This window comes from Ipomoea nil, unplaced genomic scaffold (assembly GCF_001879475.1).
Source record: "Ipomoea nil cultivar Tokyo-kokei standard unplaced genomic scaffold, Asagao_1.1 scaffold2165, whole genome shotgun sequence".
Lineage (NCBI taxonomy): Eukaryota > Viridiplantae > Streptophyta > Magnoliopsida > Solanales > Convolvulaceae > Ipomoea > Ipomoea nil.
The window spans coordinates 71,305-90,057 of NW_017618593.1; the positions used below are offsets into that span (position 1 = coordinate 71,305).

The window sequence follows — 18,753 nt, forward strand, 5'->3', positions numbered from 1 at the left end:
AAAAATTATCTTCTTTTAAAAAAAAAAAAATCATATACACATTCAAGCATAGTATAAAAACAAGGGATAATGATCAAATAAACCCTCCAATTATATACCAAAGTTTAATTAGATCATCAAATTAAAAATATCCAATTAGACCTTTAAATTTGTGCAAATAACTTATTTAACAAGTTACCAAAATGTAACTTGTTAACTTTGCTTACATGACATGCATCTTTTGTAGAATTTTATTTAAAAATTAAAAAAAAAATTATTTTTAAAATTAATCTTTTAAAAACTAATTAAAAAAAACTGTTCATCTAATGAAGAAACTTGGACTTCCTCATTAAGCTTCTTCGTCTAAGCTACCATGGACGACTGCCAGGCAGCTTAACTGCCATGGACGATTTCCATGGCAGTCAAGCTGTCATGTTTTATTTAGTTATTTATTTATTTAATTTTTTATAAATAAATATTATTATTTTAACTAGTATTTTTACCCGTGCGATGCACGAAATGAATTTGTTATAATATTTTAAGAATATTTGGATCGATATACAATGATATAAATTATAACATTGAATATTATATAATGCAATTGAAGAATTGAGTTCGATCGATTGTATTTTATGATATTATCATTGCTTGAATTTGAACAAATAATTACTCAATTAATAGCTAATGTTTATATGTACGAATCCGGTGCTGAAACTTTATAGAATTTATATATCAGTGTTTAGGATTTGTATTAATTGGGCAAATTTGGTCGTTGTCTAGTAACTCAATTATAGAAATCATTTGCTATCCTAATTTATTTGTATGGAAGATATATTTTCTGTGTAGATATATACCAATTTTGTCATCTTCGCATAAAAAGAAAACATAATGTCACTGGTTGGAATTACACATTATTGAAAGCATCTTTGTAGACGACATTAGAGTAGCAACAGAATCTTGTCCATCTTTGTCTAGAGCTACCACCTTCACGCCATCAGGATGGGTGACTCGGGAAAAAGCTATGTACAATTAACAATAATTAAAGACCTGATTTTCAACAATAACCCAATGTGAGTTACTGGTTGTCCCTAGCTTTTGTTGATAATCATGGCATATGCGATCATCAACGGGTATTGTTTACGCTGGAACTTAAAGGGCAATATTGTATCAGAAGCAGTGAGAGATATTCGTGGGATAAGAACTTTGTTTCCTTCATTAGTCTCATTAACTATTTCTTGCTTCGATAATGTGATCGGACAATCTTGTGACAAAGAAGCACGTATCGTTGCAAAGACCAATAGAGTGGTCTATATTCTCCAATAACATAACAGGTGCACCAACATTTAATGTCAATGAATGATTAGGAAATCCAGACAATCTCAAACTATTTAAGAATTTAGGAGTGTGTACTTCTGATATATTTTCACCATCTAATTCTGTCTTACATAAAGAGTCACAACTTAAATATGTTCGACCTTCTACAGTATTCATGTCGTACATGTACTGATTGCGACAATTATTAGTCTAGTTGTTTTCGGAATAACAGGAAGAATTTGTCTAAAATCGCCGCCCAAAACTACTGTATTTCCACCAAATGTCTTTTCATCACTACCCGGTATGGCGAACCTCAAACATCCCTCATGGTTTTATCCAAAGTCTCAAAACAATGTTTGTGCGTTATCGCTACTTCATCCCATATTATCAATTTGCTCCTTATTATAAGCTTAGCAAGGTCACGATATATTGCATGTGGAATCTTCGTTCAAAGAGAATGGTATAGCAAATCTGGAATGCGTCGTCCTGCCTCCTGGCAAGAGCAAAGATGCTATTTCATTCGAAGCAACATTGAGAACAATATCACCGCGCCTCCTTATCTTTGAAGATAACGTTCTCCACACTAGCGTCTTGCCTGTTCCACCGTAACCATACACAAAGAACAATCCATCTCCATTAGAATTTATATAATTCATCATAGAGTCATATAGACATTCTTTTTCTTCGTCCGTCAATTGTGTTACCTTTATGCTCTGTCTTCAACGGTTCCTTGTCATACACCAACTTTTCAGCTATCAACATGTTTTCCATCAAACCCACGCTGCTTTCGTTTCGAATTGGCATTTCTGGAAAGTCCCTCAAGCTCTTCCCCCCACAGAGATAGCAACTTCTCTAACTCCACTAAAGTGAACTGTTTCTTATCCGAATTCGATAACACCAACTCTTCATAGACCAAAAAAAAAAAATCAACAAATTAGTTTATTTAGAAATAATGATAAGCAAATAACAAAGTCGAATAAATAGATTGGATGCCGATATACCTGGATTTCGCATGAGACGTCGACGCTAAAGCTGTGCATCCTCCGCAAGAAATTCTCAAACGGCATTCCACACCATATCTGGCCTACTGATTGAACTTGAAGTGAGTAGCGTAGCAAACAACCGTTGAATTTTTATAACAATATAATTTGTAAAAAATGTTAATCTAAGTGGAATCTTATGTGGCATCCTACGTGGTAGGTGACTTAGGAGTAACATGCTATTATAGGTCAAATAGGTTAATTGCACAAATTTAATAAGTTTAAGAGTCTAATTAGATATATATATTTTTTAGTTCAAGGGTCTATTTGCATTTTGGTATATAGGGATCTATTTGATCCTATAATTTTATTTGAATAATGCTCTATTTTTTCGTTTTAGATTTACTTTATTGAGTGTTAAAAAAGAAAATCTTTTTAATAGTCAAAAGTTAAACCAATAAATCTTCCCAGTTTCAACTCTTTTTTCTAAATTCTATTAATAAGATTCATTATGCTAAAATATGTTACATTATGCTAAAATACTAAAAGCTTATCACACCCACAAGAAAGTAGAAACCCTGCACTTCGCCGTCAAGACTGAGTTCCTCTTGTTCTTGTTAACAAGTTTTCCTCTTGTTCTAGTTAACAAGTTTCCATCTTGTTCTTGGTAGCAAGTTTTACTCTGATTTGTTCTTCTCTCCAACTTTTTTGGTTGGTTGTTTTCTTTTCTCTCCATCTTTTGGTTGATCGCTCAGTGTCTTCTCCCTCTTTATTGGTAGCATTTTTGTGTGGCATTAATGGTAAATGGAAGATTGGTGAGCATTTACTCCCAGGAATAGATTTTATGGCCTCTCTGTCGATTTGGAGTACTTTCACAACCCACTATCTTTATCTCAATCTCTCAACATAGGTTCCCCTTCTCTCTCACAATGGCCTCTAGTAGCAAAGGCAAAGGAACCCTAGAAGATCATTACGCCAACCTCAGCATCCAGAATGACGATGAAGTGGAGTTTGATTTCCCGTGTGGTGATGTGGATACGGAAGAGGCAGAATCGTTCATGTTAGTAGGCACCCTCATTACTGAAAAAACCGTGAAGTTCAACTATCTGAAAGAAACTCTCTCAGCTATTTGGAGACCTATGAAAGGAATGGTAGCAGAAGAGATATCCACCAACCTTTTCATCTTTTACTTCTTTCATGAGAAGGATAGGAGAAGAGTGCTCGAAAACTGTCCTTGGTCGTTCAAACAAAGCCTCCTAGTTTTGCAGAAGCTGGAACACAACAAGTCACCCTATATTATCGACCTCTCAACGTCGGAGTTCTGGGTCCAGATACATAAACTGCCTCAGAAGCTCTCTAATATGCAGATGATTGAAGCCATAGGATCTACATTTGGACAGTTTGTAAAGGCTGATCTTGCAAACTATGACGGCACTTGAAAGCTTTTATCAGGTTACGGGTGCGCGCATTGACATAACTAAACCTATGAGAAGGAAAGTAAAGTTCAAATCACAAGGTGGAGAACCCATAACTCTCGAATGTAAATATGAACGCCTCCCAACGTTCTGCTTTGTCTGTGGGAAGATTGGCCATGACGAGAGTTTCTGCCCAGCTCAGTTCGAAACACAGGGTGAAGATTTGTTAAAGGCCTATGGACCGGAGCTGAGAGCTGTAGGCCGTCGGGGTCAGAACAATGACAACAAGTGGCTACTCGATCAATTCCCAACCAAGAAATCACAGCCGGCCGGAAACAATGTTGGGAAACATTCAAAGCTAAGATGTGTGTGGCCACATGTGCTGTCAGCATTGCATAGTGCTTCACCTCTTACTACCTATTCTCATGCTGCCTAGCCACACATAGCCTACAATTACGGTAAGGTTGTAAGAAGGGATGGTAGCAGTATAAAAGCAATCATCCTACAGTGTCACAATACACCGAAATTACTATTTCTACTTCCCCAAAATTCTTGTTAAGCTGAGTTCTATACATCTGTGCTATCGGTCGAAGATATAACGATACCCTGGTTGTTAAATATCTTTAAGATAGTGTTATTATAACACGACACAGAACGCTACCGGTTTTGTACTAAAGCAACGACACATCACGTACTTCTTTCCAGGTATTTATTTTTGTTGTTACGCACAACAGTTAAAGATATTTAAAAATCAGGGAGGCGATGTCTACTACAACGAAGCCAGCTTCTGATGTCACACCCATTGAAATTCTCACCGGCGGTATGAACTACAAACGATGGGCTGCAAGGATTATCATGCTGCTGGAAGAGAAGGATGTTGACTACATGATTTATGATGATCCCACCACCTTCATCCTGACTGCTACGACTGCGGCCACGACTGCGACCGCCACTACTGCCACAACCGGGGCAGCTGACAAGTCGGACAAGGCAGCTGATCAATTGGACAAGGCAGCTGATCAAGCTCCTGCACCGAGGCCTGTACGAAGCACGTCGCAGGTTTGTCTAAAATATGTGAAAGACAACAAAACTGCGCGGGCCTCCATTCTTCAACGGGTAACAAATTCTATTTTTGACATGTTTTCTGGGGAAAAATCTGCAAAAGCTATCTGGGAACAATTGCAAGAAAAATATGGTTCCGATGACACCGGTAGGAGGAAGTACGTCGTGGGACGATGGCTGCATTTTCAGATGACCGAATCCAAAACCGTGGTGGAACAGGTACATGACTTCGAAAATATGGTTTCTGATATGCGAACTGAAGGTGCTCAAGTCAACGATGCATTCCTGGTCGAAGCACTTGTTGATAAGTTGCCCGGGTTGTGGGTAGACCTCAAAAGTAAAATGAAACACGAGCGACGCAACTACACCCTTCAAGAACTTATCAGTAGCATCAATATTGAAGAGGAAAATCGCACGGTACAAAAATATGAATCCTTTTCTTTTAATTCAAAGGCTAACATTGTTGAGATTACAGGAAAAGATGATAGGCATAAAAAAGGTGATCAAAATAAAAATCAAAAAGGGAATGCGAAAAATAACAACAATCGCATCAAAAATGGAAAAATTCAGAAAAAGGGCAAGGGCGACGAGTGCTATGTTTGTGGGAAACGTGGACACCGAGCTGCACAGTGCTATTATCGCAAAGGGTCCACAAATAAAAATTCAGAGAAGGACGGATCCAAAAATCAAGCAAATGTGGTAGAAACCACGGAGGATGACGAGGCCGTAGCAACAGTGATTACTGAGATTAACATGGTCGGAGACCCAGACGAGTGGGTCGTGGACACGGGGGCATCTCGTCACTTCTGCAACAACAAGTCCTTTTTCAAGGTGTTCGAGCCCGTCACTGGAGGAGAACAAGTCTTCATGGGCAACTCCAGCATTTCTGAGGTAAGTGGTAGACGAAAAGTAGAGTTATTGCTTAATTCTGGCAAGAAGTTATTACTGAACAATGTGTTGTATGTTCCCTCTCTGCATAGAAACTTAATTTCCGGGGGCCTACTTAATAAGGCCGGGATCAAAATTTTCCTTGAGTCAGACCGATTGGTTATGACTCGGTGTGGGACTTTTCTCGGAAAAGGGTATCTACGGGGGGATTATTTGTGTTAGACATATCTGTAATTGGACCAGAATCTATCAATAAGAATAATGCTTCCCCTTCGACTTATATTACTGTTTCAATTAATTTGTGGCATGGTAGATTAGGACATGTTGGCTCAAAGTTCTTAAATAGATTAAAAAGCCTGAATATGTTGCCAAACTTGTCTAATGATGCATGCTCCCAATGTGAAACTTGTGCTGAAGCAAAATTTGCTAGGAAACCATTTTCTGCGGTAACTCATAGAACTTCATCTATACTTGAATTGATTTACTCTGATCTAGCGGATTTTAAAACCACTGAAAGTAAAGGTGGAAAACGGTATTATATAACTTTTATAGATGACTATTCTCGTTTTACAAAACTATACCTCTTGAGAACAAAAGATGAAGCTGAACACAAACTTGTGATTTTTAAAACTGAGGTAGAAAATCAGTTAAACTTGAAAATAAAGAGGCTTCGTTCTGACAGAGGTGGAGAGTATGAATCTTTATCGCTAAAAACCTTATGTGAAACTTCGGGTATAATCCATGAAGTAACTGCACCTTACTCTCCCCAACAAAATGGCATCGCTGAAAGGAAAAAATAAAACCCTTAAAGACATGATTAACGCAATGTTGATCAGTTCTGGGGCACCAGACTCTATGTGGGGGAAGCTGTTCTAACGGTGAACCACATTTTAAATAGAGTCCCACATAAAGGGTTCGAGAAAACCCCTTATGAGATGTGGAAACGGCACGCCCCGAACCTGAAACACTTTAAGGTGTGGGGATTCTTGGCTAAGGTGGGTCTACCATCCCTGAAAAGGTCCAACATAGGACCCAAAACCTTTGATGCTATTTTTGTTGGATATGTCGAGAATAGTGCAACATATAGGTTTATGTGTCTAGAAAACCGTTCTATGTGTGAATCAAGAAATGCAATATTCTTTGAACATATCTTTCCTTTAAAAAATGCTTATGTCTCACTAGTTGATACTCTATGTCAAAATGATAATGCCAATTTTCCTCGCATTACTAATGATTTGGATGAGCCCAGAAGAAGCAAAAGACCCAGGATAGAGAAGAATTTTGGTTCTGACTTCATAACATATGTCACAGAACTAAAAGATTTAAACGAACTGTGTGATCAGTTTGTGTGTCAATTAGTATTGGAAGAAGAACCAAAAACGTTTAAAGAAGCAATGCAGTCAGTCGACTCCATTCTGTGGAAAGAAGCAATCAAAAGTGAATTGGACTCTATTCAGTCCAATCACACTTGTAGTTGGTAGAACTACCCAAAGGGTGCAAGCCAATTGGTTGTAAATGGATCTTCAAAAGAAAACTTAGACCAGATGGGTCTATTGAAAGGTTCAAAGCCAGGCTAGTAGCCAAAGGCTTTACGCAGAGATTCGATGAGGATTATTTTTACACATACTCACCAGTGACAAAAGTGGGAACCATTCGAGTTCTATTTGCATTGGCTTCTTTACACAACTGGATAGTTCATCAAATGGACGTAAAAACTGCATTCCTCAATGGTGAATTAGAAGAAGAGATCTACATGGAACAACCACCTGGTTGTGTTGATCTAGGGCAAGAAGGAAAGGTATGTAAATTAAAAAGATCTCTTTATGGCCTAAAACAGGCCCCCAAGCAGTGGAATGAAAAATTTCACAAGACCTTAATAGACCTAGGCTACACGACTAACCGGTCAGATGCCTGTTTGTACTCAAAGGAGGTCCAATCCAGCATTGTAATAATATGTCTCTATGTGGATGACATGTTGATTTTTAGCTCAAGTATTGAGGCTATAAATGAAACCAAACGAACTCTATGTCAACAGTTTGAAATGAAGGATCTAGGAGAAGCCGATGTGATACTCAGGATAAAAGTCACAAAAACCAATACAGGTTACCTTCTATCCCAAGGTCACTACACAGAAAAACTTCTGAAGAAGTTTGACAGTTATGATGTTGTTCCGGCTAAGACTCCTTACGATCTTAGTGTCAAACTACTGAAGAACATGGAGTCAGGTACGTTTCAAGAAAAATATGCAAAAGTAATTGGGAGTCTAATGTTCTTGATGAACTATACACGTCCCGACATTGCATTTGCCGTGAATAAACTTAGTCGTTTCACTCATAACCCTGGTGGCCCTCACTGGGACGCACTAAAAAGGATACTCCGGTATCTAAGAGGCACGTTAGACTGGGGTCTCAACTTCAAAGGATACCCAGCTGTGCTAGAAGGGTTCTGTGATGCGAACTGGGTAAACGATAGTGATGATGTCAGCTCCACAAGTGGATATGTGTTCACACTATGTGGGGCTGCTGTGTCTGGGAAATCAACCAAACAATCGTGCATAGCCAGATCAACTATGGAAGCAGAGTTCATAGCTTTAGATCTGGCTAGCCAAGAGGCCGAATGGCTAAGAAATCTGTTGGCAGACGTGCCGCTGTGGGGGAGTCCTGCTCCCGCCGTACCCATTCATTGTGATTCTCAAACTGATATTTGTGTGGCACAAAATAGTGTCTACAATGGAAAGAGAAGACACATTAGAGTCAGACATGAGTCTGTACGGCAGTTAATATTGAATGGGGTAATCACAATGGAGTTTGTGAGATCTGAAAGGAATATAGTTGATCCTTTCACGAAAGGCCTGAATCGAAAGGCTATCCTTGATACGGCCTGAATGGACACCACCTCGGTGGTCAAACGAAATCATGGAAAGACTCGCATTTATAAGCAGACTGTAAATCAGTCCGCTCACCGTAGTCCACATTTGGCAACGGTGGTGTACACTCGGTGGAGTGGAATGTCTGTGCTGAGACAGACAAAACAGGGCTAATACTTGGTTATCCAATAACTATACAAAGTGTACAACAAATAGAGCTAACGAGGTGCACATAAGTTCAAAATTCAACTAGCCGAAGAGTTCAAGATTATGTTCACTCAGCTCTCGGATAGTGGATTACTTAGTGCCACCACTTGTCAATTCAAGTTTAACACACTGACATGAAAGCTAGCTCTTGTTTGTTACGCTCAGTTGCTCTCCTTCAAGCCTTACACCTTCGAATGTGTGGGGGATTGCTGGGAAACATTCAAAGCTAAGATGTGTGTGGCCACATGTGCTGTCAGCATTGCATACTGCTTCACCTCTTACTACCTATTCTCATGCTGCCTGGCCACACATAGCCTACAATTACGGTAAGGTTGTAAGAAGGGATGGTAGCAGTATAAAAGCAATCATCCTACAGTGTCACAATACACCGAAATTACTATTTCTACTTCCCCAAAATTCTTGTTAAGCTGAGTTCTATACATCTGTGCTATCGGTCGAAGATATAACGATACCCTGGTCGTTAAATATCTTTAAGATAGTGTTATTATAACACGACACAGAACGCTACCGGTTTTGTACTAAAGCAACGACACATCGCGTACTTCTTTCCAGGTATTTATTTTTGTTGTTACGCACAACAAACAATACCGATGGCCAGGACCGAGAGCCGGAAAAGAAACAGGATCCGAGGTATGAGGATCAGATGAGACAAAAAGTTTTTGAAACATCGTTTTGTCCAACGGACAACTTGCATGTTGGAAAGAAGCAGGTTGAATCATACATTTTTTACTCCTCCATAAGCATTAATGAACAACCGGCGATGGCAGTGGCAACACCAAGAATGACAGAAAATCGTGAGCATTTAATGCATGGAGATACTACTACTTACAGTAGCCAGTTGGCCTACACCACCTCCCTCCAATCTGTTGACCAAAGGTCATACTGGGCCACTCTCAATCAAAGCTCCCATCACAGCGAAATTGAGCTACAGTCTGCTTTGGTTGTTCATCCAGACAAAGATAAGAAAAGAAGAAGAAAAGATTCTTTTGGGCCTACGGAAGCCCAAGACGCTGTTATGCACCATGAGGTCAATTTGGTTTTGGATCCAAAAAAACTTGCTAGAGGCGGGTCTGCGAATGAGTCTCATCTCCTGGAACTGTCGAGGGCTTGGCAACCCTACGACGGTTCAAGTGTTAGTGGACATGGTCCACTCTAAGAGGCCAATTTTGGTTTTTCTTATGGAGACTAGAGCAAATTTACTGAAAATGAAAGTCATAAAAAATAAGTTGGGCTTTGAAGGTTTACTCACTGTAGATAGCATTGGGCGTAGTGGAGGTTTGGCCCTCCTTTGGAAGCACGGGCCGGATATTGACATTGTAAGTTATTCAGCTAATCATATTGATGCCATAGTCAGAACTGATAACTCTTCTCAACCTTGGCGCTTTACAGGATTCTATGGATGCCCGGAAAGAAATCGTAGAAGAACGTCCTGGGATCTCCTCAAAACACTCTCTTCGCAGAGCTCCCTTCCGTGGATAACAATGGGAGATTTCAATGATATTTTAGATCATAGCGAGAAGATTGGCAGAAACCTACACCCTCAGTGGCTCCTTAGGGGCTCCTCGGAGGCTGTCAAACAAGCGGGTTGAGAAATTTTGAATTTGGGGGTTTCCAATTCACATGGGAGAAGGGAAGATGGACCCCACATTGGGTACGCGAGAAGCTTGATAGAATTATGACTAACGATTCTTGGCTGGAGATATTCGGAGAGGCATCTGCGTCATCATTAGAGGCACCTTGCAGCGATCACCTTCCTCTAATCCTCTGGTCAGCACCGACTATTCGCGTCAACAGGAGAAAGCGGTTCAGGTTTGAGAATTGTTGGATCACTGAGCCTCAATGCCGTGAGATCATCAGCCGCAACTGGGTTCTATCTGAAGGGATGAATTTGAGCACAAGGTTCGACATATGTAGCAGGGCTCTTTGGAATTTGGGGAAAAATCTGAACAAGAGTCTTCAACCTAAGATTGAATTTTGGAAAAGGAGAATGGAATATCTAAGAGGAAGGTCTGATAACCAAGGAATTCTGGAATTTATTACAGCTCAAAGGAATTGCATTCAACTGATTGAGAAACACGGCACATACTGGAAGCAGAGAGCAAAAGTTTTCTGGTATAAAGGTGGGGATAACAATTCAAAGTTCTATCATAATTCTGTCTAGAAGAGGAGAAGAGACAATGCTATCACTCGTCTGCGAGACACAGCCGGCAATTGGCTCGAGCAAGGGGAAAATTTGAATAATCTGATGAGAGATTACTTCACAAATCTTTTCAAATCAACAGTCGAGGATCAAATCCCAGTCCTCCAATGTATCAATTCTAAAATATCCAACACAAAGAACAAAGCTCTCCTTCGTCGTTTCACACGGCAGGAGGTGAAGGATGCGGCTTTTGTTATGCACCCTGACAAAAGCCCAGGAATCGACGGCCTAAACCCAGGTTTCTTCCACACTTACTGGGACATCTTGGAGAGTAGCATTGTTAATTTGTGTAACAGTTTCCTGTCGACCGGCAATTTGCCGAGGGGGCTAAATACAACCCACATTGTTTTGATCCAAAAAAAGCTAAACCAGCTTCTATGGGGGATCTTCGTCCGATTGCCTTGTGTATGGTAGCTTATAAAATTCTTACAAAGGCTTTGGCTAACCGTCTGAAACCAATCTTGGAGGGAATTATTTCTGACAAGCAGAGTGTCTTCGTCCCAGGGAGATTAATAACTGACAACATCATTGTGGCTTTTGAAATGCAACATTTCTTGAAGAGGAAAACACAAGGCCGGGAGGGGTACGCTACTCTGAAACTAGACATGAGTAAAGCCTACGACTGGGTATAATGGCCTCTTTTACGTAATATTATGCTAAAGTTGGGTTTCCATAGTCATTGGGTGAACTTAGTAATGACTTGTGTTACTACCACCAGTTTTTTCATTCTTAATCAGGGAGAGGAGATTAGCCCTATCATTCCTGGTCGGGGCCTTCGTCAAGGGGACCCCCCTTCCCCCTATCTCTTTCTTCTAATTGCAGATTTCAAAGTATGAGAATGATGGAAGGCTTCACGGGATTGTAGTGGCTAGATCAGCACCAGCAGTAAGCCACTTGTTGTTCGCAGATGACAGCTACGTGTTCTTCAAGGCAAATCGGACCGAGGCAAGCAATGTAAAGGAACTTCTCTCTCTTTATGGTTTGGCTTCTGGACAATATGTTAACTTTGACAAGTCAGCTATTTGTTTCAGTGCTAATGTGTGGGAGGGAGTTATGGAATCTGTGAGTAACATTCTGGGGGTGAGAAGAGTGGAGGGAGCTGGAAACTATCTTGGGCTACCTATGATGGTAAGGAGAAATAGGAGAGAAGTAATGGGATTTATCAAAGAAAAATCACCGCCCGTATTCAAAATTGGAACCACAAATTTCTTTCTAGAGCGGGAAGGGTTGTGTTGTTAAAGAGCGTTATCCATGCTATTCCATCTTATGCTATGGGGGTGTTCCTGTTGCCAATTGGTTTATGCAAGGAGATTGAGAATGTTATGAATACTTTCTGGTGGAGAGGGAGTAGGAGGGAGAGTAAGGGTATCCATTGGAAATCTTGGGAGAAACTGTGTCATCCAAAGAGGTGGGGAGGTCTTGGATTTAGGAACCTAAGGGGCTTTAACATGGCTATGTTAACAAAGCAATCGTGGAGACTAATAAACAACCAAACCTCTCTGGCAGCAAGGATTTATAAGACAGAATACTACCCCAACTCATCTTTTTTGGAGGCCAAAGTGGGAACAAACCCCTCATTCATCTGGAGCAGTTTGACTCACACTCAAGACATTATCGGGAAGCACAGTAGATGGAGAGTGGGCAGTGGCACTCAAATCAATATATGGAAGGATGCTTGGCTCCCGGAAAAATCTAATCCCAGGGTGATCTCATTTCCTTACCCTCTTATGGAAGATGCAAAAGCTGCAGACCTTATTTTGACAGAGGAAAAAAGATGGGATGAAGACACTATCAGACTCATGTTTTCCCCTAGAGATGCCAATCTCATCTTGAGCATCCCTCTAGCCACGCAGCAGTGCCATGATAGAATCATTTGGTCTGCAGACGAAGATGGTTGCTATACTGTGAGAAGTTGCTATAAAGCGATCAGAGGTAACCTGAACGAAGCTAATACTCAACCTTGGGCAACTGCTTGGAACCTAAAAATTCCTCCAAAAACTAAGGTTCTATTCTGGCAAGCATGCACTGACAGCCTTCCCACTAAAGACCTTCTCCGCATGAAAAAAGTGAACTGTGATGATCGATGCCCCTTATGCAATTTGTCGGCTGAATCTATCTCCCACATCTTTGTGGACTGTGATTATGCAAGATCCTGTTGGAGCTTCTCTGGTCTTAATCTGAGCAACCTAATGGACCTATCCTTCTCGACATGGGTGAACCATAGCATTGCCAAGCTTGATAAAGGGAGTTTGGCTCTGCTAGTGCTTATCTGTGGGAAATTTGGAAACAAAGAAATGGGAGAGTTTCGAACAACTCAACTATCATGCATGCGCATCAACTGGTAAGGAAAGCTAAGGAGTTCCTAATTGTTTGGAGAGATATTACGGCTATACAGCCCCTTCATCTATTGGCGGATCTACTCCAATTCAAAAGTGGACAAAACCTCAGCGGGGCATGTTGAAGATGAATGTCGATGCAGCAATTAACTCTATTGATGCTGCAATGGGACTTAGAAGTGTCATTAGGGATGAAGAGGGGAATTTCTACGCAGCAAGGGGAGTTCATTAGAGGGATACTTTCACGCCTAAAGAACCAGAAGCAGTTGCTATTCGAGAAGCTTTAAGTTGGCTAAAGTCTCACAATATTGATAATGTGCAGGTTGAATCCGACTCCTTGCAAGTTGTCCAGAGTATTAATTCGAGGGGCGAAACTTCATCTTTCCACCTGATGATTATTGAGGATATTAAACACCTTCTACAGGATTTTCTGTAATGTGTTCATTTCGTTTACCAAGAGATCAGCGAACCAGGCAGCTCATGTGTTAGCTAAGCAGTCTAGTTCTTTGTCTGATTGTTCGGAGTGGGTTTTCAATCCTCCTTCTATCATTTGTAATGTATTGGTTTCCGATTTAAGTTGATGAAAGTTTATCTTGTTTTCAAAAATATATATATATATATATATATTTGATACGCGATGCCTTTAAAAAGAGAAGAGAAGAAAAGTAGTCCGTATCATTTTATAGATACCAAAAGAAACTTGTACATGCAAATGGCCTCAATTATGTGGCACGTGCGTGCCTTCTTTGGGGGCATGGGTAGTTTGAATGACAAGGGAACGTTATCTGTAAGCATGTGCAAGGTAGGCACGGTTCCATATTCATAATTTCTATACTGTAGATTCACAATTTTTATACTATAGATTTATAATTTCTATACTGTAGATCCATAAAATTTATACTTTAGATTCATAATTTCTAAACTGTAAATTCATAATTTAAATACAGTAGATTCATAATTTATATACAGTATATTCATAATTTCTAAATTATAGATTCATAATTTAAATACAATAGATTCATAATTTCTATACAGTATATTCATAATTTCTATACTGCAGATTCATAATATCTGTACTGTAGATTCATAATTTCTATACTATAAATTCATAATTTCTGTACTGTAAATTCATAATTTCTAAATTGTATAATTATCAAATTATGAACATATAGTTCTTTGATTTGTGAAAACAGAGTTCAACAATTGGAATCTAAAGTATAAATTTTATGAATCTACAGTATAGAAATTATGGATCTACAATATAGAAATTATGAATCTACAGTATATAAATTATGGATATGGAACCGTGCTCACGGCATAAATTGCAAGGTGGGCACGTGCTCACGGCATAATTTGCCGAATGACAAGTCCTACCCAGATTCAGGGCATGAAATCCCAGAAAAAAGAAGGGATAAACAAGCATTCAAAAATTGAGAAATAAGTATCATATAGAGTTCTACTACATGTATTTTTAAATCTTTACTTCCTCAAATTTATTCCCGGAGGCTAATAGGTTATTTTCTTCTCATGTGGACCCCTGTAAAGGTGTCTACATCAAAATTTTAAGTGTGAGAATAAAAGTTGAAATTAGAGAGTGAGAATACATATTGTATTTTCCTATCATATAAAGCAAAGATGACAAGTCTCTATTCCATTTCCATTTTCCACCACTTGGTACTTTTACACTGAGGAGAAACTCAAACTCCCCCACAACTAACTTGTACTAAATCAACATTAATCAATCAATCTATACTTGTGAATTAGCACAAGGCTACTGGAACTACACAACTCCCATTACAATTTTACTGCAACAATACCTCCCTCCTTAAGTATATCAGACATGGCAAACACACCATAATTGCACATATAACTTACTCTGCTCACACCCATCCACCGCACATCAAAGAGAAGCTGAAACCAGAAAAGTACGTATTCTTTGTAGCAGCTCAGCTTTAACAGAATCTGGAATTGACGCTGCAACATTTATTAAAAACGAGGAGGATATTAAATAATATATATTTCTAAACCATCTGAAAATGACTAATACACCAACCAAAAGCATTCGTCTATATAAAAATTGAAAAAACACATGTGCATATTTCAACTGCAATTTTACAATATCAAAAAGGAGCTCTCCCTTTGGAACCGGCAGTCCGGCACTCCCCCACTCAGGAAATAAATTCTAAATCTTGTTAACCATCTCTTTATTTCTTCTTGCTTTTTGTTATCTAAATACAATTCTCAAATTGTTGGTGTAAACTCCAATTGATATAAAGTTGTTTTTATTTTGTACTACCTAATCAATCAATAAGATTTTGCTTTTTCTATTGAGCACAATTGTAGCGAGCTTCAGATTACAATGTGCTTAGAGTATCAAAATCACTAACTTCTTAACCTGGGTAGTTAGTTTAGGCATTGAAGGATCAAAAACTCATTTTCTAATTCTAGACAAAAATGAAAATTATAATGAAGTCAACAAAAAAGAGAGAACCAATAGCATCAGCAAAAAAAAATGATAAAGGCAGCTAAATACTTGAGATTATACTTAGCACTTTGTGGAAGGTAAACGGGTATACTAACCTCTGCCTTTTGGGGTAATCACTTGTATTAGGTCATCAAGAGTGGCATTGTTTCGCCCTTTCTTCTTTATAAAGGCTCTAAAGATACATTCAACGAGAGAAATTCAGATATATGAAAGATGCAAATTTACAGAACGTAGATGGTAAAGATTTAAGCTTTTCTAAACACGTACAAATTAACATCAGGATGCAAGAATGTGAAGTTGAGGTCATATAGGACTATAACCTATAGGTATCCACAATCAAAAAGTTCCTTCCTCATTTGCACCAATAAATGATAAGAGTAGGAAATCTAAAACTAGAAAGGATACATGTCCGTATCCTACTCATGACACCTAATGTCTACTACAAATTGCAAAGAGAACTTTGTTGAAAGTTGAAACCTAATTTTGACATCACAAAATACATCACGCTAGTCTTTTCATTCGGATAATGAAAGTCATTTATGTACCCACCAAAGTAAAAAGGTCAGCACTGCTTATATATAACGCTGTTAACACAAAAATAGACTTTTTGAGTTTTTTTTTTTTTTTTGGATGACGAGGGAAACTCGCAGCCACCACCCGGAGGTGTGCACTAACTGCACTGAGTTAACCCTGCCTTGTGATCTTAGACGGCAAAAGACAAGATTGCCCATAACTGACTTACTCAAACCAAGAAGGCCAATAGGCCCTTGGAATTTTGTGGTTACCAAGCCAACTAGGCTGGGCTGGGGTTGCCCTGACTGAGTTTTTGAGTTGTTGTTATGGCATGAAGATGAGAAAGGTGCAAATGAGCATTGTAGCAGTGTAATAGAATGAACCCGAAAAATCCTATTAACAATAACCTGAAAATCACCTAGCTGATACTCTAATCAGTATAGTATATGAATTAGAAGCTGAAAGATTGATAAACATGGAAAGACAAAGTGCAAAGTCGCAAAATTGAAATACAGTGGTGTGGCAACTAATCATAAACAAGTAGTGGTAATTAGGAGTTAGGAGAGTGAGTACCTACAAAGCGCGAGCATTTCATCCTTCCACCCACATTCAATTAGCCTCTCCCTCAGCAGCTCCATCAAGCGTTCCTTTTCCCCACTCTCAATCAACTAAGGAAGATGAAGAAATTATTAATTCAATTTTTTATTTTTTTTATTGAAGAGCAGAACAGATTAACAGAAGAGAAGAAGTTGAATTAGTGTGTGAAATTAGACCTTGATGTTGATGATTTCTTGAAACGAAGGCTGCTTTTCTTCATCATCTCCCACATCGGGTGTGGGTGGACGATTCACCGAATGTCTCCTTCACAATCACCGAATGTCAAAATTAACACAGGAAAATAATAATACACATAAGAGAGAGAGCGAGAGAGAGAGAGGGAGTACATGTTATACTGTATGAGGTCGCGGGAGTAGACAGACTAGAATCAGATCGGTGTGCAAATTCTGTCGTCCGAGGTACTGGTAGAGTGAAATTAAGGTTTATAAAGAGCGTTTCTTTATTATTGGGATCTCCGTATACAGGACAGGAGTTTAGGGTTTCCAAAATGCTCCCTCCGCCTTCGATTTCTTCCCCAAATGGCTCAATCGCAAATCGCACCCCTCCCTGTCCCTGTAAGCCAACTAGTACAGATAATGCTTCTTTCTATAGTCCAATCTTGTCTTAGACAAATACTACAAGTCCACCTCTAATGTTGCTTACTTTCTTTTTTCCCCATCATCAACAAAATGAAAAATAAAATAAATTTATCATTGTAAAGGGACACACATTTGTTTGTCGCTCTCTTCTTATCCCAAAAGGTAACACTTGTGTGAAACCGTCTCACTCGTCCTTGAGACGAATCGGATCTTGATTAATAGATCAATTTTTTTATTAATGGGTCAGGACAAAGATTTATGTGAGACCGTCGGCAATTTATATCGTGCACCAGGGTGTGCATTGCATTGTGCGCCCTGATGCAAAACGACGTCGTTCACATAACTGTATAAAAAAATACACATAATTGTATAAATAAATACACATAGTTGTATAAATAAACACACATAAGTGCATAAAAAATACACATAATTGTATAAACAAATACACATAATTGTATAAACAAATACACATAATTGTATAAACAAATACACATAATCACGTCAACTCCCTACCGCGTCTCCCTAAACGACGTCATTTTGGGAGGCGCGGGGTGCACGGTGCTATGTGCGTCGTGGTGCAGGGTATAACGATTGGAGACCGTCATCTTTGATTAATGAAGTCAAAGATTCGATTCATTAATAAAAAAAAAAAAAAAATTGACCCATTAATTAAAGATCCGACTCGTCCCACGGATTGAGACTCGTGAGACGGTTTCACACAAGTGTTACCCATAGGTAAGATATTTGACCTCATTAATCAAAGACCTTATTCGTCTCACGAATTGAGATCCGTGAGGCGGTCTAACACAAGTTTTTGCCTATCCCAAAAGGTTAAATCTTCAACTCTACAAAGCATGTGGGAGGAAATAAATCACGGTAACTCAGTGACTTAGCAGACAAGACCAAATGTCAGTGGGACATAACATAATCCCCACATTGTCATTGTCGAGTTTCAAACCTACATCTTTTCTCCCAAATAGTGCCTACTAAACTACTAAGCTAAGTCCGTGCAAACTTATTTCAGCAATTATATAGTGGACCGCGGTGCATAATGGATAATGCACCGCGATCCAAAAACGACGTCGTTTCTTTAAGTAAAGAAACGGCGCACCGTTACAGTTAACGGAGCGCGCATGTTTGGTGTATTAATTACCAACTGAAACTACAGTGTATCTAAATTGACACTACCTCATGTATTATTTTATATTATCAAATGAAACTGCAATTGAATTGAAATGTGATACGGTTAATTCCCATGTGTATCTAGAATGTATGTATGAACAATGATGTA

At 39.0% G+C, this 18,753-nt stretch overlaps 2 protein-coding genes across 3 annotated transcripts; one reads left to right on the plus strand and one right to left on the minus strand.

Annotated features, from left to right (window-relative positions):
- The first annotated feature begins 10,407 nt into the window (after nt 1-10,407).
- Nucleotides 10,408-10,893, plus strand: LOC109149908. Its single transcript, XM_019297900.1, has one exon. The coding sequence runs from the start codon at nt 10,408-10,410 to the stop codon at nt 10,891-10,893; it is 486 nt and encodes a 161-aa protein (XP_019153445.1).
- Nucleotides 10,894-14,869: 3,976 nt separating this feature from the next.
- LOC109149894 (transcription and mRNA export factor SUS1) lies at nt 14,870-17,465 on the minus strand. Of its 2 annotated transcripts, XR_002049021.1 has the most exons (6): nt 17,211-17,465; nt 17,040-17,127; nt 16,840-16,934; nt 15,849-15,925; nt 14,987-15,242; nt 14,870-14,953 (listed from the first exon to the last, which is right to left on the minus strand). XR_002049021.1 is itself a non-coding variant. In XM_019297889.1 (5 exons), coding segments are annotated over exons 1-5 (336 nt in total). In that variant the 5' UTR covers nt 17,213-17,465; the 3' UTR covers nt 14,894-15,168. The 2 variants fall into 2 exon arrangements, 1 of the variants encoding a protein (XP_019153434.1); XM_019297889.1 differs by having other exon boundaries at nt 14,894-15,242.
- Nucleotides 17,466-18,753: the final 1,288 nt, after the last annotated feature.